Source organism: Mesitornis unicolor, unplaced genomic scaffold (genome assembly GCF_000695765.1).
Source record: "Mesitornis unicolor isolate BGI_N332 unplaced genomic scaffold, ASM69576v1 scaffold15070, whole genome shotgun sequence".
Taxonomy (NCBI): domain Eukaryota; kingdom Metazoa; phylum Chordata; class Aves; order Mesitornithiformes; family Mesitornithidae; genus Mesitornis; species Mesitornis unicolor.
The window spans coordinates 940-17,060 of NW_010156555.1; the positions used below are offsets into that span (position 1 = coordinate 940).

Genomic DNA, 16,121 nt, shown 5'->3' on the forward strand with positions numbered 1-16,121 from the left:
TTAGATCGTGAGCTTCTCTTGAGGCACTTGCACCTCTGTCCTGAGTGTAGCACCATTCAATAAATAAGTCTGTGACAAAACTAACCAGTCTCTTTTCTGATTTCTGACAGAAAAATCCTGCCCACCTGGAGGTATCTGTTACAGCCGGCATGCTTAGGAGGCTCATGGCACGTCCCCCATCTGGCTGTTGGGAGCAGAAGGAGTTCTGTACGGTCAGTCAGCAGGAGAGGTGACTTGTTCTTTTATGGTGTTTTAAGCACCTACGAATGCCTGGCTGGGCAGCTCAGCCAAGAGCCTGGATGTTCCCACACAGCTTAGGGATGATGTCTGGTACAGTGGAATGAAAAAGCTGTGCTTCTGGCAAGCCAGAAAAAACATCTCCTTTTGGTTTAAAGTAACTTCTTGTTGAGATGTGAGCTTCAGGACTCGGAGTTACACCATGACACGGGATTTCTACGTCCTAAATGTGTGCCAGTGTTCACTGGCCCTGAGACCTTAAGATACTTGGCTATAGTGGATCCTCGTGCTTGTGCCCCATCCCCCAGTGCGATCCCTTATAGGGAGAGGGTTGAAATGAGTGGAAGAAATGAGCAGTGGAATTTTCTGTTGTGAGCTACTCTGTTAAATTTACAAAATTAATACGAGTTCCAGAATGAGATGAGCGTAGTAAATCCTTTCAGTATCCGATCTTTCTGTAAAGAGAGTCGCTATAAGGTAGAAAAAATACATACTTCAAAATGTCTTTGGTGTATTAGTTGCAGAATGTACAGATTTGTTTTTCCCAAAGTCTTCCATACATGTGGCACTCGATAGGAAAAGGCAAGGAGAGGAATGTCTGCCTTACAGTATTATCTATAAGTGTACTATGTGGCACTCAACAGGAAAAGGCAAGGAGAGGAGTGTCTGCCTTACAGTATTATCTATAAGTGTACAAGTAACAGCCAAATACAGCTGTTGAATGTATCATGTGGCTTCCTTGAGAAGAGAGAGAAAATAATGAGAGATTTCTAGGATAAGTTGGGTGTTTTAATTCTGTTCAGTAGTCACACGTTGCTGTTGATGCACTGCGTTTACGTGTACATTAATGTTTATAAATATTTAAAGGGTGAGTGTCACGAGGATGGAGCCAGGCTCTTCTCGGTGACAAACAATGATAGGACAAGGGGTAACGGACACAAACTGGAACACAGGAGGTTCCACTGAAATTTGAGAAGAAACTTCTTCTCAGTGAGGGTGACAGAGCCCTGGCCCAGGCTGCCCAGAGAGGTTGTGGAGTCTCCTTCTCTGCAGACATTCAAAACCCGCCTGGACGCCTTCCTGTGTAACCTCATCTGGGTGTTCCTGCTCCAGCAGGGGGATTGGACTGGATGAGCTTTTGAGGTCCCTTCCAATCCCTGACGTTCTGGGATTCTGTGTACATAAAACCTCAGAATACACGTGCAGTGATAGCCAAAATACCCTAGAAATATTAAAATACTGATTCTTGTTCTAACACTGAGCTGCTTCATGTCAGGCTTTGCAGATGTTCATGAGACTTTTAGCTTCTTTTATTTTTGTCTCAAGTGTTTAGGGTTTTTTTTAATGCTCTTCCCCTCGGTGTTTCTATGTTCTGTAGGTAAATAGACAACACTTTGTCAGTGGTGGTTGAGCAAGCATTTGCCTTGTGGTTCAAAACCTCCGTGTGGAACTGCTGTATTCTGTAGAAATGAAGGTCAGATGTGTGCTTCCCACAGAGCTTTATTATCTAAGTGAGTGCAAACTGCTCAGATGAGCTTTTTAAGAAGTTGAGAAGTACTTGGTGTGCAGAAGGAAAAAATGTCATCTTCACATTCATTGACAACAGAAAAGTTGGGTCAGTAATAGCTGCATTATAAAAATGAAAGGTCAGATCTTTCCTAGTCATGGAGAAAATTGTGCTTAACTGTTAACTATGAGCAATAAGTTCCTTCGTATTTTTGTGTGTGAGAGAAAAACAACCTCAAAAAGCCACTTGGTAATGCTAAATGCTTTCCTACAGTTTCCCTCGCTGTGGCATTTTCCTGACCCTGTGCTCAGAGAAATGAGTATTTACTCAAACATAACTGTCCGTGCTCTCTCCATCGTGGTGGTGTGAGTGCTGGAGAACACGCTGAAGTTTAGCAGTGCTTAGGAAGGCCGAATTAGTGCATTATGTCCCTTGAAGGTTAGTAGTGGTTTCTTGAAGCTGCCATGGGTCTGTTTTGCAGCAGTGCAGTATCTCTTCTGGGTGTTAATAATGGTAAAGACTTATAACATCGTGCTTTGTGTGAGAAAAATCAGAGAGCTGGGTTTCCTGTCAGTTCTGCCGCTGACTGTAACACTCACTTTGTAGTTCCTTTTTCCAGTAACGCCAGTAAAACGATGTGATGTGCTCAGCTTGTCACAGTAGCATAGCTCTTGTTAGTGGCTTCGGAGATCCCCAGGGAGAAGTAGTCCCATTTTTACTGAATAAACTCTGTCCAGACTTTGTTATGCTTTGTGGCTGCGGATCTGAACTGCAGTCCTGTGTGTAGAAATCAGCGGTGCATCACCCGATGGTGTTAGCAGCAGCCCAGCACCGAGGGAAGAGGTTTTGGTTCTCAGCTGGTGTGACTGCTGCTTTCAGCCTGGCCTTTAGCAGTGCGGGGGTGCTTTGGCATGGATCGTGCAATCTTTTAATTCCAAACATAAAATGTTCCTTTTTTAGGACCGATTTGGTAATCTTGTGTTTGGACAGAGTAAGAGCTGTATTGTAAGAGGCTATTTTTATTCTTTCTGGTATGTCCTGTTCTGCTATGATAGCTAACGTATTTGTATCAGATGGTAATGTTAGCTTCTTTAGCAACTGCGGAAGAAAGGCGCCTGTTGCCAGGGTTTACTTCAGATTGGATTCTAAAGTTCTGCCGTGTGTTGTCATGTGCTGTTAAATTACCTGAATATAGGTGTTTAATTTATCTGCTGCTGTCTGCCACAGGGATGAGAGAGACAGAATTTGATTCCAAATCCACTTAATCTCCTGTGTGATTTCTGAGGACTCCAAGTTCACCCTGGTGACAAGTCAGGCTGTTACAAGTACAGGGGAAGTCGCCAGTGTTGCACAATGGTAGCATGCAGCACTGGAGAGAAGCTGAAGATTTGTCCAGAAGCTCTAGGTTAGATGTGGCAAAAGGCTTTGGTTGTCATAGTCTGCAATCAGTTTGTCTGTCTGTTAAAACTTAAAGCAGATGCTTGAAGTCAAATGAGAATTTGGTCACTGGGTGATGTTATGTGACTGCTGAAGGAGAGCATCCTTCCTTCCTTTTCCAAGCAAATTTGTCTGTGAATGCCAGCGGTAAAGGAGAAGGATTAGATCTACCTGTTGTTAGTGAGTAATCAAACCCTCTGTTTCAGGCTTTATAAGTGTAGTTTGCACACAAAATACTAGTTAGTACTAGAAATGTGTCTCACATGAGCTATGTTAGTGCATCAGCCGTTTCAGTATTGTGAGCTTTACTTTTTAAAACTCCCTGTACTTCTCAGCTGGCTTCCAAAGTATCTCTGTAGCATGCAGGTTTTTCTCCTGGCTTCCAAGATGTAGATGTTACTACTGATCTAAACGCTATCTGGGGAAGTTTTGATCTTTCAAGGCAGGGAGAGTGGTTTTCTACAGGACTGGGGGAGTGGTTTTCTGTGTAAATACAGTTAGTCACCAGTCTGCAGAGCAAGTAGGGTTTTAGTGTTCCTGAAATAAACTGAAGTTGAAAACATTTAAACTTGCACCTGAATCCTTATGTAGTCTGTACTCCTGCTAGCAGACTCAAATCTTGTGTATAAATACTGCTGCTTGCGTAACCTCCCATCTAAATCAAACATACAGGGTGAAACTTCAGTGCAAAAATTGTGTGGTTTTGGGAATGGCAACTGCACATTTTAACTTTAAAAAACTTTAAAAGTTTTAAAAACTTTAAAGACTGCACAAGTGTTTAAAGTTTTTAACATTTAAATGGGGTTGCATGTTGTATTTCAGGAACCTTCCTGCAATCTTCTGAGTAAGCTAAGGTTCTGAAATAGAAGGAATTCCTCCTTAAATACTTAACTTCTGATACCCACTTTGGAGCAACAGCGTGGTCACTTTTTCAGGCTTTGTGATACAAGACTGGGAGGAAATGCACACTGAGCAGGTGTCTCATGCTGTCTGTGTATGGTGTGTTGGTTGACGCTGGTGTTGGAGATCTGACATAGGCTAGTAGTTCTCTTTGCCAAAACGAAACCATTCCAGGTGGATTAATTCTTCAATAGCTGTGTTAGTAGATTTGGGGTTTTCTTGGTTTCCAGAAGTAGTTTTGAGTGATCTGTCCATAGACACACAATCTTTCCTTGTAGCTGGTCTCCAGAAAACGATGTGTTTGCCACTCTCAGCATGGAGCCTCACACAAAGCAGCAGGAACTGCTTCTGCAGAGCCTGGGTGCTCAGTAAAAGCAAGCTTGGGAAGGCAGTGGTTATGTGGCCTTTCTTCTAGGGCTTTTGCTTGTCACTGTAATCACTCAGGGCTACTTTAATCACTCAGGGTTAACTTCTCAGCCTCAGCCAACAAGACTGCAGCTGGTCAGTATTGATTCTTTTTAAAAAGTATTAATGCCCTCAGTCTTTTCAATTAAGTATTTTTAACTATAAGTAGCTGCTGTTAGTGAGAATCTACAGTTTGGCCAGTGATAAAATTCTGAATTTTTCCTACTTAACTGCTTTTTTTCAGAAGATACTTTTTATTTGTGTGTGTTGTTTGTAGGATTAGAGCTGAAACTGAGCTTTATGTAAGAGTTGCATCCAGCACTTCCTTTGCTGCTCTTGACACCTCTTGATGCAGCCTAATGTAATAGGTCTCATTCCTTCCCTGAAATAAGGAAAATAGCAGATTCTTGCACTTCCAAAAGCCCTGCAAACAAGACAAGTTTAACTTTCAAGAACTCAGGCATCACTTGGTTGGGTTTTGTGTGCACGTGTGCGTGTTTGGATTGTATTGGCTTCTGAGTGGATTTCCTGTAGTTGAACCTACTGTTAATCTGCTGCAGTTGGAATCTTAAGAAATCTGTTTTGGATGTGGAGACAATACATATACTAAATGATACCTAACTTTATGCAGCAATAAAGCACCCCATGTTCTTTCTAAACTCTTACTTGGCTTGTCTTACTACATCCCCTAAAATGGTATTTTCAGTGGGTAGTTCTTACATTGTCTTTAGAGGAGAGTTCAGTTTGTCCTGTATCTGATTATATTCATACGTCTGGACTATAAACTGTGGGATGCTGCTGCCTGCTTTATTCCAGTTACATGTAGCTGGTTGGCACAGCAACTTGTGAGAACCATTTTTAGACAACTCTTTTAGAGTCCTTTAACAGCAATGTACTGAAGATGAAAGAGCTTGCTTAGTCCAGGGGGAAGTAGGAGGCTTGGTTTGAGCTTGGCTGTGCATCCCATGTTCTCCACTACTAGAGTGTAGTTACTGGACAAACAGGCTGCACTCTTCCCTGTTTACTACCCGTTTTCTGCAGCTCTGTATAATTAGACATAATAGGTAGCAAGATCTTTGATGGAAAGTTACAAGCTGTTGGTGTCTCAAAGTAGCTCTCAGTTCTTCAGTAAAAGTAACTTCCTTGATGTACGTTACTTGAAAAACTGGTGGGTGGAGGAAAAGCTGACGCAACTGGAGGAAGAAAATGAGGGGGAAGAGAACAGTGTCTGTACTGTATTGCTGGTGCTGTTACACTCTCAGCATTGTCATGACAACCAACACTGTTTCTCTTCAGAGTCTTGAAGCTGCACTTTAAAGTCATGCTTATCTTCCGGCTGATAAATGCTTAAAATGCATCGCTGAATTCACTATTTTGTGTTCCCTTCTATGGTTAGTGTTTTTTCTTAAGGAAGAGACTTGGAAAACAGCGTATGTAGTGAATCACCTTCCTTAAGGGTGACTTGGACGACATCACCAGAGAGCATCCCAAGCGGCACTGTGTGGACAGTCACTTCTAACCGCAGGCCATCAAGCTATTTTTGGTGATGAGAAGGAAGTAATAAGTGATGTGATGCTTGGCATGCTTCAGGTCTGCATGAGACAGATTCTGCTTGAAAGGTTTCCCTTTCTGAGAGTCAGCACCAAACACAGATTAGTAGTATTTCTTTTGGAGATACCTCGATGGAGATCTGCCACAGAGGAGACTTTACATACAGGTTACTTCTGTGAGCTTCTAACAGCTCAGTCTTACCACAATTCTGTCAGCAGTACTAGTCAGTTGTAAGGAAGGTACTGTCCAAACCAGTAATGTTCATGGCCATGTAAAAGTAGTTCAATTAAAATTTATTATTCTGCTGCAATAGCCTAAACTCGATTTTTGAACCCTGCAAGTCAAGTTGCATATTCTAAAATGTGTCCTGGTGCAGTCATGGAGATGTGTGTAAGTAAACCACATAATGGAGCTTTTTTCTTTTTGTCACCTGCAGTTCACCAGTCTCCTTAATTGTCCTGAACAAGGCTTCTCCAGGTGGGCTTGCTGACTGAATGATGACAACAGGGAATGTGGCATATCCAGTCTTCCTAAATATCAGGGTAGTGATTTATCAGGTGCTGGGTAACCATCACTGGATGTGAGAGACTAAAGGGGAGAGGAAGCATCTCGCTGTACAGCCTGCTCTTGTGTCATTGTTGGATCTGTGTATTTCTAAAATACTCCTTGGCGGAGGGATGACTTCAACTGAAGAGATGAGTTGGTCTGTACAGTCTTAACTTTCTGATGTTCTGTTAAAGCCTGTGCTGTGCATCTTAAGCAACAGAATATGCCACTAAAGCTTTGAGCTTGAAGTGTTTCAGCAGGGCAAGAACTGCAGTTCTGTGTTCCAAGTGGCTGTTTGACTTTCTGCTCTATTATGGATTCCCATAAATGGCCAGAGCTTGGACTAAGGAGGGTACTTGTGGAGCCTGAAACGAGAAGTGCTGCTTGCTATGGGCTAACTATGCTTTTCTGGTATTTTTGGAACTGAAACATCCCATTTGTTAGCCCTGCAATGTGTTTTCACATTACAGTGTTACACTGAAGTTCTAATTGATCATTTTCAAGCCAACTATGAAAGTTAATTTTCACTTTAGGGAAGGGGTTACAAGCCCAACTTCTGTACGGAAGCACACTGGTTCCTGGGAGCCCTCAGAAGTCCCTGTCACAGACCATGGCTGTCAGGTCTGTCATACTGGGCCTGTGTGTGTTGCAAGCAGCACTGAACTGAGTCAGCCAGCGGGGCTGCCAGGGTGCCTTGATGTGTTAGGAGACTCGCTGCTCTCCGAGTGATCTTACTCAAAAGCAGTAAGAGAAGTTGACGCGTGTGATACCGCTTGTATTGAGGAACAGCCCTTGGTAGAGAGCTTCAGCTCCGCAGGCTTGGAGCAGACGCAGTCTGCAGACGTGCACCACAGCTGAAGCTACAGGAGACTGACTGGTGGAAGCTGTCAGATCTTTTAGCTTCGTGATCCATTTTTCTCTGGGCTTAAATAAAGCTCTTCTTCCTAGATACTGTTTTAAGACTGGAGGGTAAAGGAGCATCTACAGTAGAGTTAGATTTTTTTTTCCTAGTCCTGTAACTTATAAAAGAGCCTCTGCTAAAAGCAAGCTTTTTTTGGTTGAGATTTAATATATTTTGTTGTTGTTCCATCACAGATCTAGTCCTCAAATAATCTGAGATCCAGCTTCAGCCCTTTGGGAGCTTAGCTTACACCAAGTGATTTGCCTCAGCTTTGTGCATTTAGAAAAAACACCCCCGTGGTCTTTAACATGTCATCAAAATTTAGTGACGCTGAGCTGTCCCAGCCGCATTTTTAAGTCTTTACGTGGTCCATGTTGCTGTGAGTAGCTGTATAAGCCACTTCCTCCTTCTTGGAAGGTTTCTTTCCCTGCTCAACTTCCACTGTGTGACACAGCAACAAGTAAATACTAATTATCAGTAGCAAAAGTCATTACGGTTGGCATTTAGCCTATCAGATGTGGACTACATCAGTGAAACATCATGATGGCTACCAGTGTGTAATTAAGTGATTAGGTTCAAATCAGTTACTTGTTTAATGCAGTGTGGCTGCCTCATTGGTTAGCCCCGTTGGAACTTCTCCTGTGATGAGGTTAAGGCTATAAAAAGAGCTGTACAGGGGAGTTTGCAGTAGTTTTTCTGTTGAAATGAGTCCTTCTGGACTAGAAATCTATTCTAATCTTCCCTGGGCCTTGTTAAAAGGCAGCAATGCTTAGTTTCAGATCAAATAGAAGCCTGCTAGCTTCCTGTTTCTAATGTCAAGGGAAATTTTAATACTAAAATAGCTTATTCAGTTTTTTTCCTTCTTGAGCTCCCTCTCCTGATCTCCTGAATAGATACAAATATTTTTTCCCACCTTCTAATGCTCACTTTTTTTGTCTTTCCCCACTTGCAGTCAATGGCAATGGAAGCATACGAGCATAAGCAAAAAGAAAAGTGTGGTTCTTCAAAGGAGTTTTTCAGATAGCTTCTTGTTAGAGAACGTGACAACTTGGAAATCTGAAAGAGGCAAGAAGCAAGTAGGTGTCTCTGTTCCTATGTCTTTCCACATCCTATAGAAATCTTCCTTCCACTTTATCTTGTTAAATATACACAACTGATACTGATTTTCTCACTTAACCCTGAAACCTGACTTGTGTAACTTGTTTTACTTCCTGTCCCTAATTCTGAATGACTGTCACTGAAAGGAGCAGATGGATGAGTGTAACCACACACGATCATTCTTAACTTCCATTTAGCAGTGTCAGCAACATTTTAGGCATAGAATAAAGACAAAGTGAAGAGAATCAAACAGACTGCTGTCATACAGTGAGTGAAAGATCAGCCCTCAGCTAATGGCAGAGTGCTGATGAGTTTGGCACTGCCTGGCACTGCTTAATGAGTCAAACAGCTGAATCAGCTGTAAACTTCAGTAGTAAATTCAGCTTAGAGAAATGCAACACAACTGAAGGCTGACTCAGTATAACAGCTACATGATTGCCTCAGGAGGAGATGCCGAAGGAGGATGTCTGTCATGATTAATGGTGGCTCTGGCAGGCCTGGATCCAGAGTTCCAGCAGCCTTTGAAAGCTTTGAAAGCCATCTCCAGCTGGAGAGGCGGGAGTTCAGGTACCTTGACTCCAGCTGAGGCTTAAGCCTGAGACAGTCACCAAGTATCAAGACAGACCCATCCCTCTCCTCTGACTTTCTCTTGTCACAAGAAGTAGAACCTGTATCTTGTAGTACCATGAGAAAAGAGACTGGAGAAGGCCAGGTGGATTTGTGGGGCTTTTTTCAAAAGAAAAACAACTTTATAAACTAAAATAACAGTAAAGTTTTCCCTCACAGGTTTAAGGGCTGGTGAGCATTAGTGTGTAGTACAGAAGTACTACAAAAGTAAAATTTGATTATTAGAAAAGTATGCATTTTAGATTAAGATGACTGTCAGAATTTTAACTGCACGTACAAACAAGACTTCAGTTTTAACTGCGTTTTAAGGTGGTGAACAGTAAAGTTTGCTACTTTGTCTTTCAAGACTTTGAAAGTGACTAGAACAGACTGGTTCTCTTCCTAGGAAGTGGGGAAGGAAAGCTTATTTTCACCTCCTGGGAAGGTAAACAATTGATAAAGCTAATTCAGAAGTGATTTAACAAACTACAGCTGAATGAAGCTGTTAAATAGTTCAGCTTTTCAAGGATTAGTTCCAATTGCATTGTTTAAATAGATCTCACAGCTTTAGAACTTAACCCAAACACTATTTTAAATTGAACTAGGTTTAAATTTCTCCTACTCTTCAAATAAGCCTAGGCTTAACACTTGAGATTGAAGTTTCTTTTCCTGAACTCTTGCTTGTTCTGTGGCTCTTTGGAGTTGCCAGCTGTGCTCCTCACCTTAACCCATAACCAGCTGTTCTGCATGTTGGTATGTTCTCATCTCTTCTGCCAAGAGCACTCAGACTGTGGCTATGAATGAACTGCAAATGGTGATGCTGGTTAACCAAGGAATAACAAAGTACTAGTTTTTAATATGAAACTAGGCAGCATGAACAGGAGACTTGTTAAATTTCCAAGCAGATGGTTTTTCTGTACCTCGCCTGGCTCTAGAGTGCTGTAGTGCAAGGAAGCAACAGCAGTCTGGTAATCTTTCCTTCCTAATGTCTGCTTTGATACAGAGTACAGTTGCTTCTTGATGATCCTGGCCTATGCTCTTTTGAAATAAAAGCTGACAGACAGTAAAATGGAACATTTATTAGTGCAAGTTGGTCGCTCAGTTTCTTCCAACAAGTACACAATGGCATCCCGTGCGTAATACATTATAAACAAACCTGTTCTAAGGTAAGAAAAGCTGAACTTGTCTTGAAGTAACAATGTGTTACATATTGTCATCATCTGATTCATCTTCCTCTTTCAAAGATTCCTGTGTAAAAAAACAACCCAACACACTGTAATTAAAAACCAGTTTAACAGTTGTTTTATAATTTGGTCTCTAATAAACCAAATGAGTTACGCTGTAGCTTTACAGTTCTCTCAGGCTGCCCAAAGCAGTGCATTCAGCAGGCTGGCTAACCTCTCTAGGAGGTAATACTGAGCACCAGCATTACTTTTAGAACAAACACACAGCTGTCAAGTGCTGAAAACCTCAACTTTCTCCAGCTGCTTCTCTTTAAAAACTGTTCTAGGCAGTGTGACTTCCTACCTCTCCTACTCTCTTCAACCACTGTTGAAGCCTAACACATTCACTTCTGAAGGGGAAACACCACTCCTGCACGCCTGCTGAATTACACTGCCTTTGAAAGTGAAAACACCCTGGATTAGACTTCACAATTCTCCCTTCAGAGGAACATCAGCTCACAGTTACATGATGCATGTTGTATCTACACGTTTTCCCGCCACCACAACAGAACAGACCTGACCCGCAGTTAGTTCATTCTACTCAGACTTGTGTGCCTAAGCGAAGCACTGAGATTAAAACAAAATCAGATCTTACCTTGGCATATTTTTCTGCTTCTTCCCTGATGTCTTTGGGAACAATTTCGTGTTTTCCATTGGTTACTGCCAATAAAAAGAGTGCAGCTTAAGTGCAATTCACACAAAGACATGGACATGCAGAGTAAAGTTAAGCAGCAATGTTAGACTTCAGTTACAGAAAGGTGTAAGTTTTCTTTATAGAGATTACAGAAGTGCATTACCTTCTCCAACCCAGCTGAGTTCCAGCTCAAAAGCTTTATCCTTTACTTCATCGTGAACTATGTAGATTCTGGAAGGAACAGAGAAAGTACAGATGAGAACAGGTTGACCAATAGTCTAAATACATTTTCTTCCTTTAACCTCAGGCTTAAAAAAAATGGTTTAAACCTGCTGTCTTGCTAAATGCTACTGAGGAACTGAATTTGAGCTGGAAAACAGAAATTTATCTAGAGCAGCTGTTAAGTTTTAAGCTGAGGCAGAATTAAAGTAGTCTTTTCATTATTTGAAAAACCTGTGCCTTACTTGTGCCATCAGAACTGCTTTGAGGTCCTTGCTAGGGTTCAAGAACAGAGATCCCACAAATTCTTTTCTCTGGCTGCTGCCATGACAGCCTCAGACACAAACTCTGAAATAAACTCACGTGCTGCAACACCAACCATAGAAGCACATTATCACTTCTGCATGACCTTCTACACAACAGCCGTAAAATGCTTCACATTATTGAACTTGTGACAAGCACAGAATCTGCCCCTAACATATTACAATTAAGTGGTGCAGATACCTGAAAGGATACTTGTATTTGTTTGGAATGATACTAATTCACAAAGTATTTTCACGATAGTTGACTACTGGCCAGTTCCGGGTCTACCCAGCACAAAGTGGATGCAAACTTAACAGACACAAACTGGAACACAGGAGGTTCCACTTCAATTGGAGAAGAAACTTCTCAGTGAGGGTGACAGAGCCCTGGCCCAGGCTGCCCAGAGAGGTTGTGGAGTCTCCTTCTCTGCAGACATTCAAAACCCGCCTGGACGCCTTCCTGTGTAACCTCATCTGGGTGTTCCTGCTCCGGCAGGGGGATTGGACTGGATGAGCTTTGGAGGTCCCTTCCAATCCCTCACGTTCTGTGATTGTGTTCTGTGAAAGTGTTCTCTCTTCCTGGGACCTTTTTCCCCCCCATCGGTACATGACTCACTGAACAGCACCTCTTTTTTCCCTGAGAATACACTATCCTCACAGAGTTCAGTGACTACAGGCAATTAAGTCACTGATGTGTTGTCCTAAATTGCATCAGTAAATAAATATTTCCAGTCTTTTTCATGTGGTATCAAGCTTTATCATTTAAATGAGACCAGCTATATCCTGTATACATCTTTACACAAGCAGTTATGCTTTGCTGCTTTCCTAAGCACTTGAGTCTTTTTTTAGGCAAATGGGAAGGTCAGAGACCTCAGCTCCATTTCGGGGCTGCTCAGTGTCTGAAGCACAAGTTCATTGTTCAGTCTGTGTAACAGAGTGTACAACTCTTACTTAGAATTGGGACACCAGGTAGTTTCTCTCATCTGTCACCTGGTTTATGTATCTTTAATCCACTGCTGCTACAAGTTGCAGCTATAAAAAGTAGCAGATGAGTTCAAGAGGTGCATTTTTCAGTACTGAGTAGCATATCCCATCTCACAAGAAGACAAAAAGTGCTAACAGCAGAAGGTACTGCAGTCAGCGTGAGCACTTATCTAGTAGAAGTGAGAGCTGGTACCCAATTTAAAAGGAGTAACTTCAGTCTGAACCCAGAGCAAGCTCACCAGGACGGATTGTTGTGGAGTTAGAAAACCACGTTGGAGACTTACATTTTTGCAACCTCTTTAACAACATCACGGCAGGTCATTTCCTTCATCTGCAGACAAAACATACACAGCCTCAGAGAAGATACTGTTTTCACAAGGACAGAACGTGAGTGGCTGTGCTCCAGCCTAATGAGCTTACTGTTCAGTAGTGATAACAGTGACAGAAAGACTAGAACCAAATGTAATCTCTGTGATGTGTCTTCCAGCCTGCTATGTGGAGGTAATTCCTCCAGTGAAGGATTTTACAACAGAGATTCTATGAAAAAAATGTTATGTGGAAACTTCCCCAGCTCAAAGCGCCCATCAGCTGGAAGCCTGGAAGCTGAACAGATAAACCTTGGCATTGTAAAGGCTTGATTTGTTCTTAGATTCTTTATGATCAAGTGACATAAAATAAAACACACATAACATATGGGGGAAGCACCGTATTTCAATGAATAATATTCGTATTCTTTCAAGGTAGCATGGTAACACTTTTGGTCTTGGCAAAATTTTATGCAAGCAATTTTGACTCCTGAGCAATGCCCTGTTGTTCCAGTGCTGACAACCAACTGCATGCCTGAGCACGGTGTCAGCATCTCATTTTATGTTTTCTCACTGTTACATTAAAGTCTTCTGAGTTTCACAGTTAATCAAAACAAAGTCTTGTGCCAATTTCCATGACATAATAAACTTATACTTTGTAGGTCAAATCTCTTGCCAGTCACTTCTTCTGGGCTGTAAGACAGTAGTGTATTCGACTATATTTAATTAACTCAGGGTTGAAACAACATCAGCCTCATTTCCTTTCTCAGGGTTTCATTTGCACAAACCTTGATACGGCGCTCACAAGAACGCGCCCATCATCGTTCATTGAAACCAGTGGGCCATCAGTCACAAAATACAGCCCAGTTCCACATTTCACTGCTATTTCCATAGCATAAAACGATTTTCAAGTTCAAAATAAATGATTGTTTCTTTCCCCAGGTATGTTAATTCTGCAGACAAGAGTAACCACTAGGAGTTTATCACAGGAGTTCATTATGATTGTGTCCATATATCAAAAATTTGTACATGGCATCAGAGCTGCATGAGCAGCACTGTGGAAGAGACCAAGACATTCAAGTTCTCTCCACACAACTACAGCTCTTCCCACAGCTGAAGATACCAGACATTTGCACAAGCTGTGACAGATGCAATCAGTCAAGGTTTTCTCCTTGCACCCTCAGCTCTGTACGAGCGTTTCACGTACTCTGTCCCCTCCTAGATACAGGATCTGCTCTGCAGTACCCGTAAGGCTGGTTTAGAGTTTGGACTACCTCTTACTTTCCATTTGCTGTCATCTCTCCCACAGGAACAAATCTCAGCTGACACAACCACTGTAGGCAGTGCCACCCCACAACAGCTTTTGTACTTCTGTCTTTTTCCCATTTCAGTTTTGACAAATTAATCTCAACAAAGTTAACTCTGACCTGGAAACCTGCCCAGTATACGCTTAACAAAAAGCATCGGCATGCAAGACTGGACTGGCTTCACATTGCTGTGACAAGATCATGTGCATTACTGACTGAAGACAGTCTGCAAACAAGCCATTAAATACATAAATGCAGCTAAGCCATATGGCACACCACTGTTCCCATGTACTAAACTTTACGTGCTCTACTGTGAAGTTCAGGCAATGCACGCACTTCATAGCTGTGCAGAAACTCAGCAAAGCAGAAGTTTTTGAAAATCCCAGCACTGCATGGAAAATGATTTTTTTGGGGGGGATTATCTATTACCCAACCTAATACTTCTGCCAATTTGCACACATAGAAATTGAAATTATGATTTCTCAGATGCCAAGATTCTTGTATCAAGATCAGATGATCTTGTATGGCTTCCTATTCCTGGTCTGGTATTCAAGCATCTGCTCAGATTCAAGACTGAACAAATCAAGACATGGAGTATCGTAGTTTTTCATGTAATTTTTCAGGTATGATGCTACAGCACCATAAACTGACTGTTCTTAAAAGCATGACAGTCGTATGAACTCTGAGCTTTTCCGTGAGCAGCTGTGATGTACTTCTTCAGGCTGAAAATAGAAACAAGATGCAAGCAGTGCATCAATTAAGAATTACAAGAGGTTGGCCAGGAGCACGGTTGTCCTGTGTTAACTGTCTCCAGTTCCAAGCGTGTCAGATATTAAAACTCAGGAGAAGCACAGACATCTTCTAGGATTCTAACGTAATTCTAGACCAGCTTAAGACACACCTCAGTGTGTGTCAGTACTCTTCCCTCTACACTTGCTTTACGCTGCCATTTGTGTGTTCGTTCAGAAGGCCATGAGACAACTTCTTGGTGTGCCCTCACAGAACTTTCTAGTGAAACTCTTCACCAGTTACAGCATTTTCAAGCAGGGAACGCTGAACAGAAAGAGCTCTTTTTGGTAACAGTGGTGGTGTGCCATACAGCTGTACTTCTAGTGTCACAGCACTGAAGTCCTTTTCATCAGGCACGTAAAGATGTTTTGAAAGATGTATTACAGTCAGCAGCAAGAAGCTGCTTGAACGCATCTTTTGGAAAAAAAGCAGTACCTCAGCACCAGCTGCTGAGAAACGCTGCCTTACCTGGCAAGGGTTTTATTTCTGGCCGTTACATCTGCAGAGTTACAACACTCCAGCAGCCATTCTGCAGTTCCACTCACTGTCCTTAACAAGACCAGCTTTTTTCAACTTTTTAAATAAAAGGGTCATATATATAGAATATATTTTATATACTTCAGTAAGCTAGGAATACTTGTCTTGAAACAGTATGAAAAACTGTAACATCGTACCTGAAGTTTTTCTATCTCTGTTTTTGCAGCTTGCCGGGCTTTACCAATGGCACACCCCCAATAACCCTAAAGAAAAAACGAAACAAAAAATAGGCAAATTTAATTAAATACTAAGCTCTCTACAGTTCTTACTGCCACTTAGCATATGCCAACCCCCACCCTACTCACACAGTGAGAGGTTAAATATAGAGTAAAGCTGAGTATTGGTCCCTCTTGGAGCACATTCCTAAATTGTTGAATAGAACCCAGTAACGTGCTTAAGCACTACCACTGTTAATAGAAAACAAAAGAGCTCAGCAGTTCCTGGACAGAAACAAACCTGCTCAGTTTGTTGCAACAGAACTTTTAAATTGTTATTACAGTGAATGGAAGAGCAAACTAAAATGAGAGAAGTTCTGCAGGATCGAAAACAAACCAACCAACCAACCAACCAACCAACCAACCCACCCACCTTCCGTGACAATACACTGAAGGGTAAGCACACAAAAAAGCAGCA

At 41.9% G+C, this 16,121-nt stretch overlaps 1 protein-coding gene across 1 annotated transcript in view; it reads right to left on the bottom strand.

Moving 5' to 3' along the window:
• Positions 1–10,247: 10,247 nt before the first annotated feature.
• The window catches only part of PSMA3 (proteasome (prosome, macropain) subunit, alpha type, 3), a 9,528-nt gene continuing 3,654 nt past the window's right edge, over positions 10,248–16,121 (bottom strand). Inside the window, exons 7-11 of the mRNA XM_010193630.1 lie at positions 15,626–15,691; positions 12,835–12,881; positions 11,209–11,276; positions 11,007–11,071; positions 10,248–10,436 (exon numbers count right to left, since the gene is read on the bottom strand). Coding sequence (XP_010191932.1) covers positions 10,392–10,436; positions 11,007–11,071; positions 11,209–11,276; positions 12,835–12,881; positions 15,626–15,691 — 291 coding nt within the window. The 3' untranslated portion in view covers positions 10,248–10,391. The remainder of the gene's footprint in view (positions 10,437–11,006; positions 11,072–11,208; positions 11,277–12,834; positions 12,882–15,625; positions 15,692–16,121) is intronic.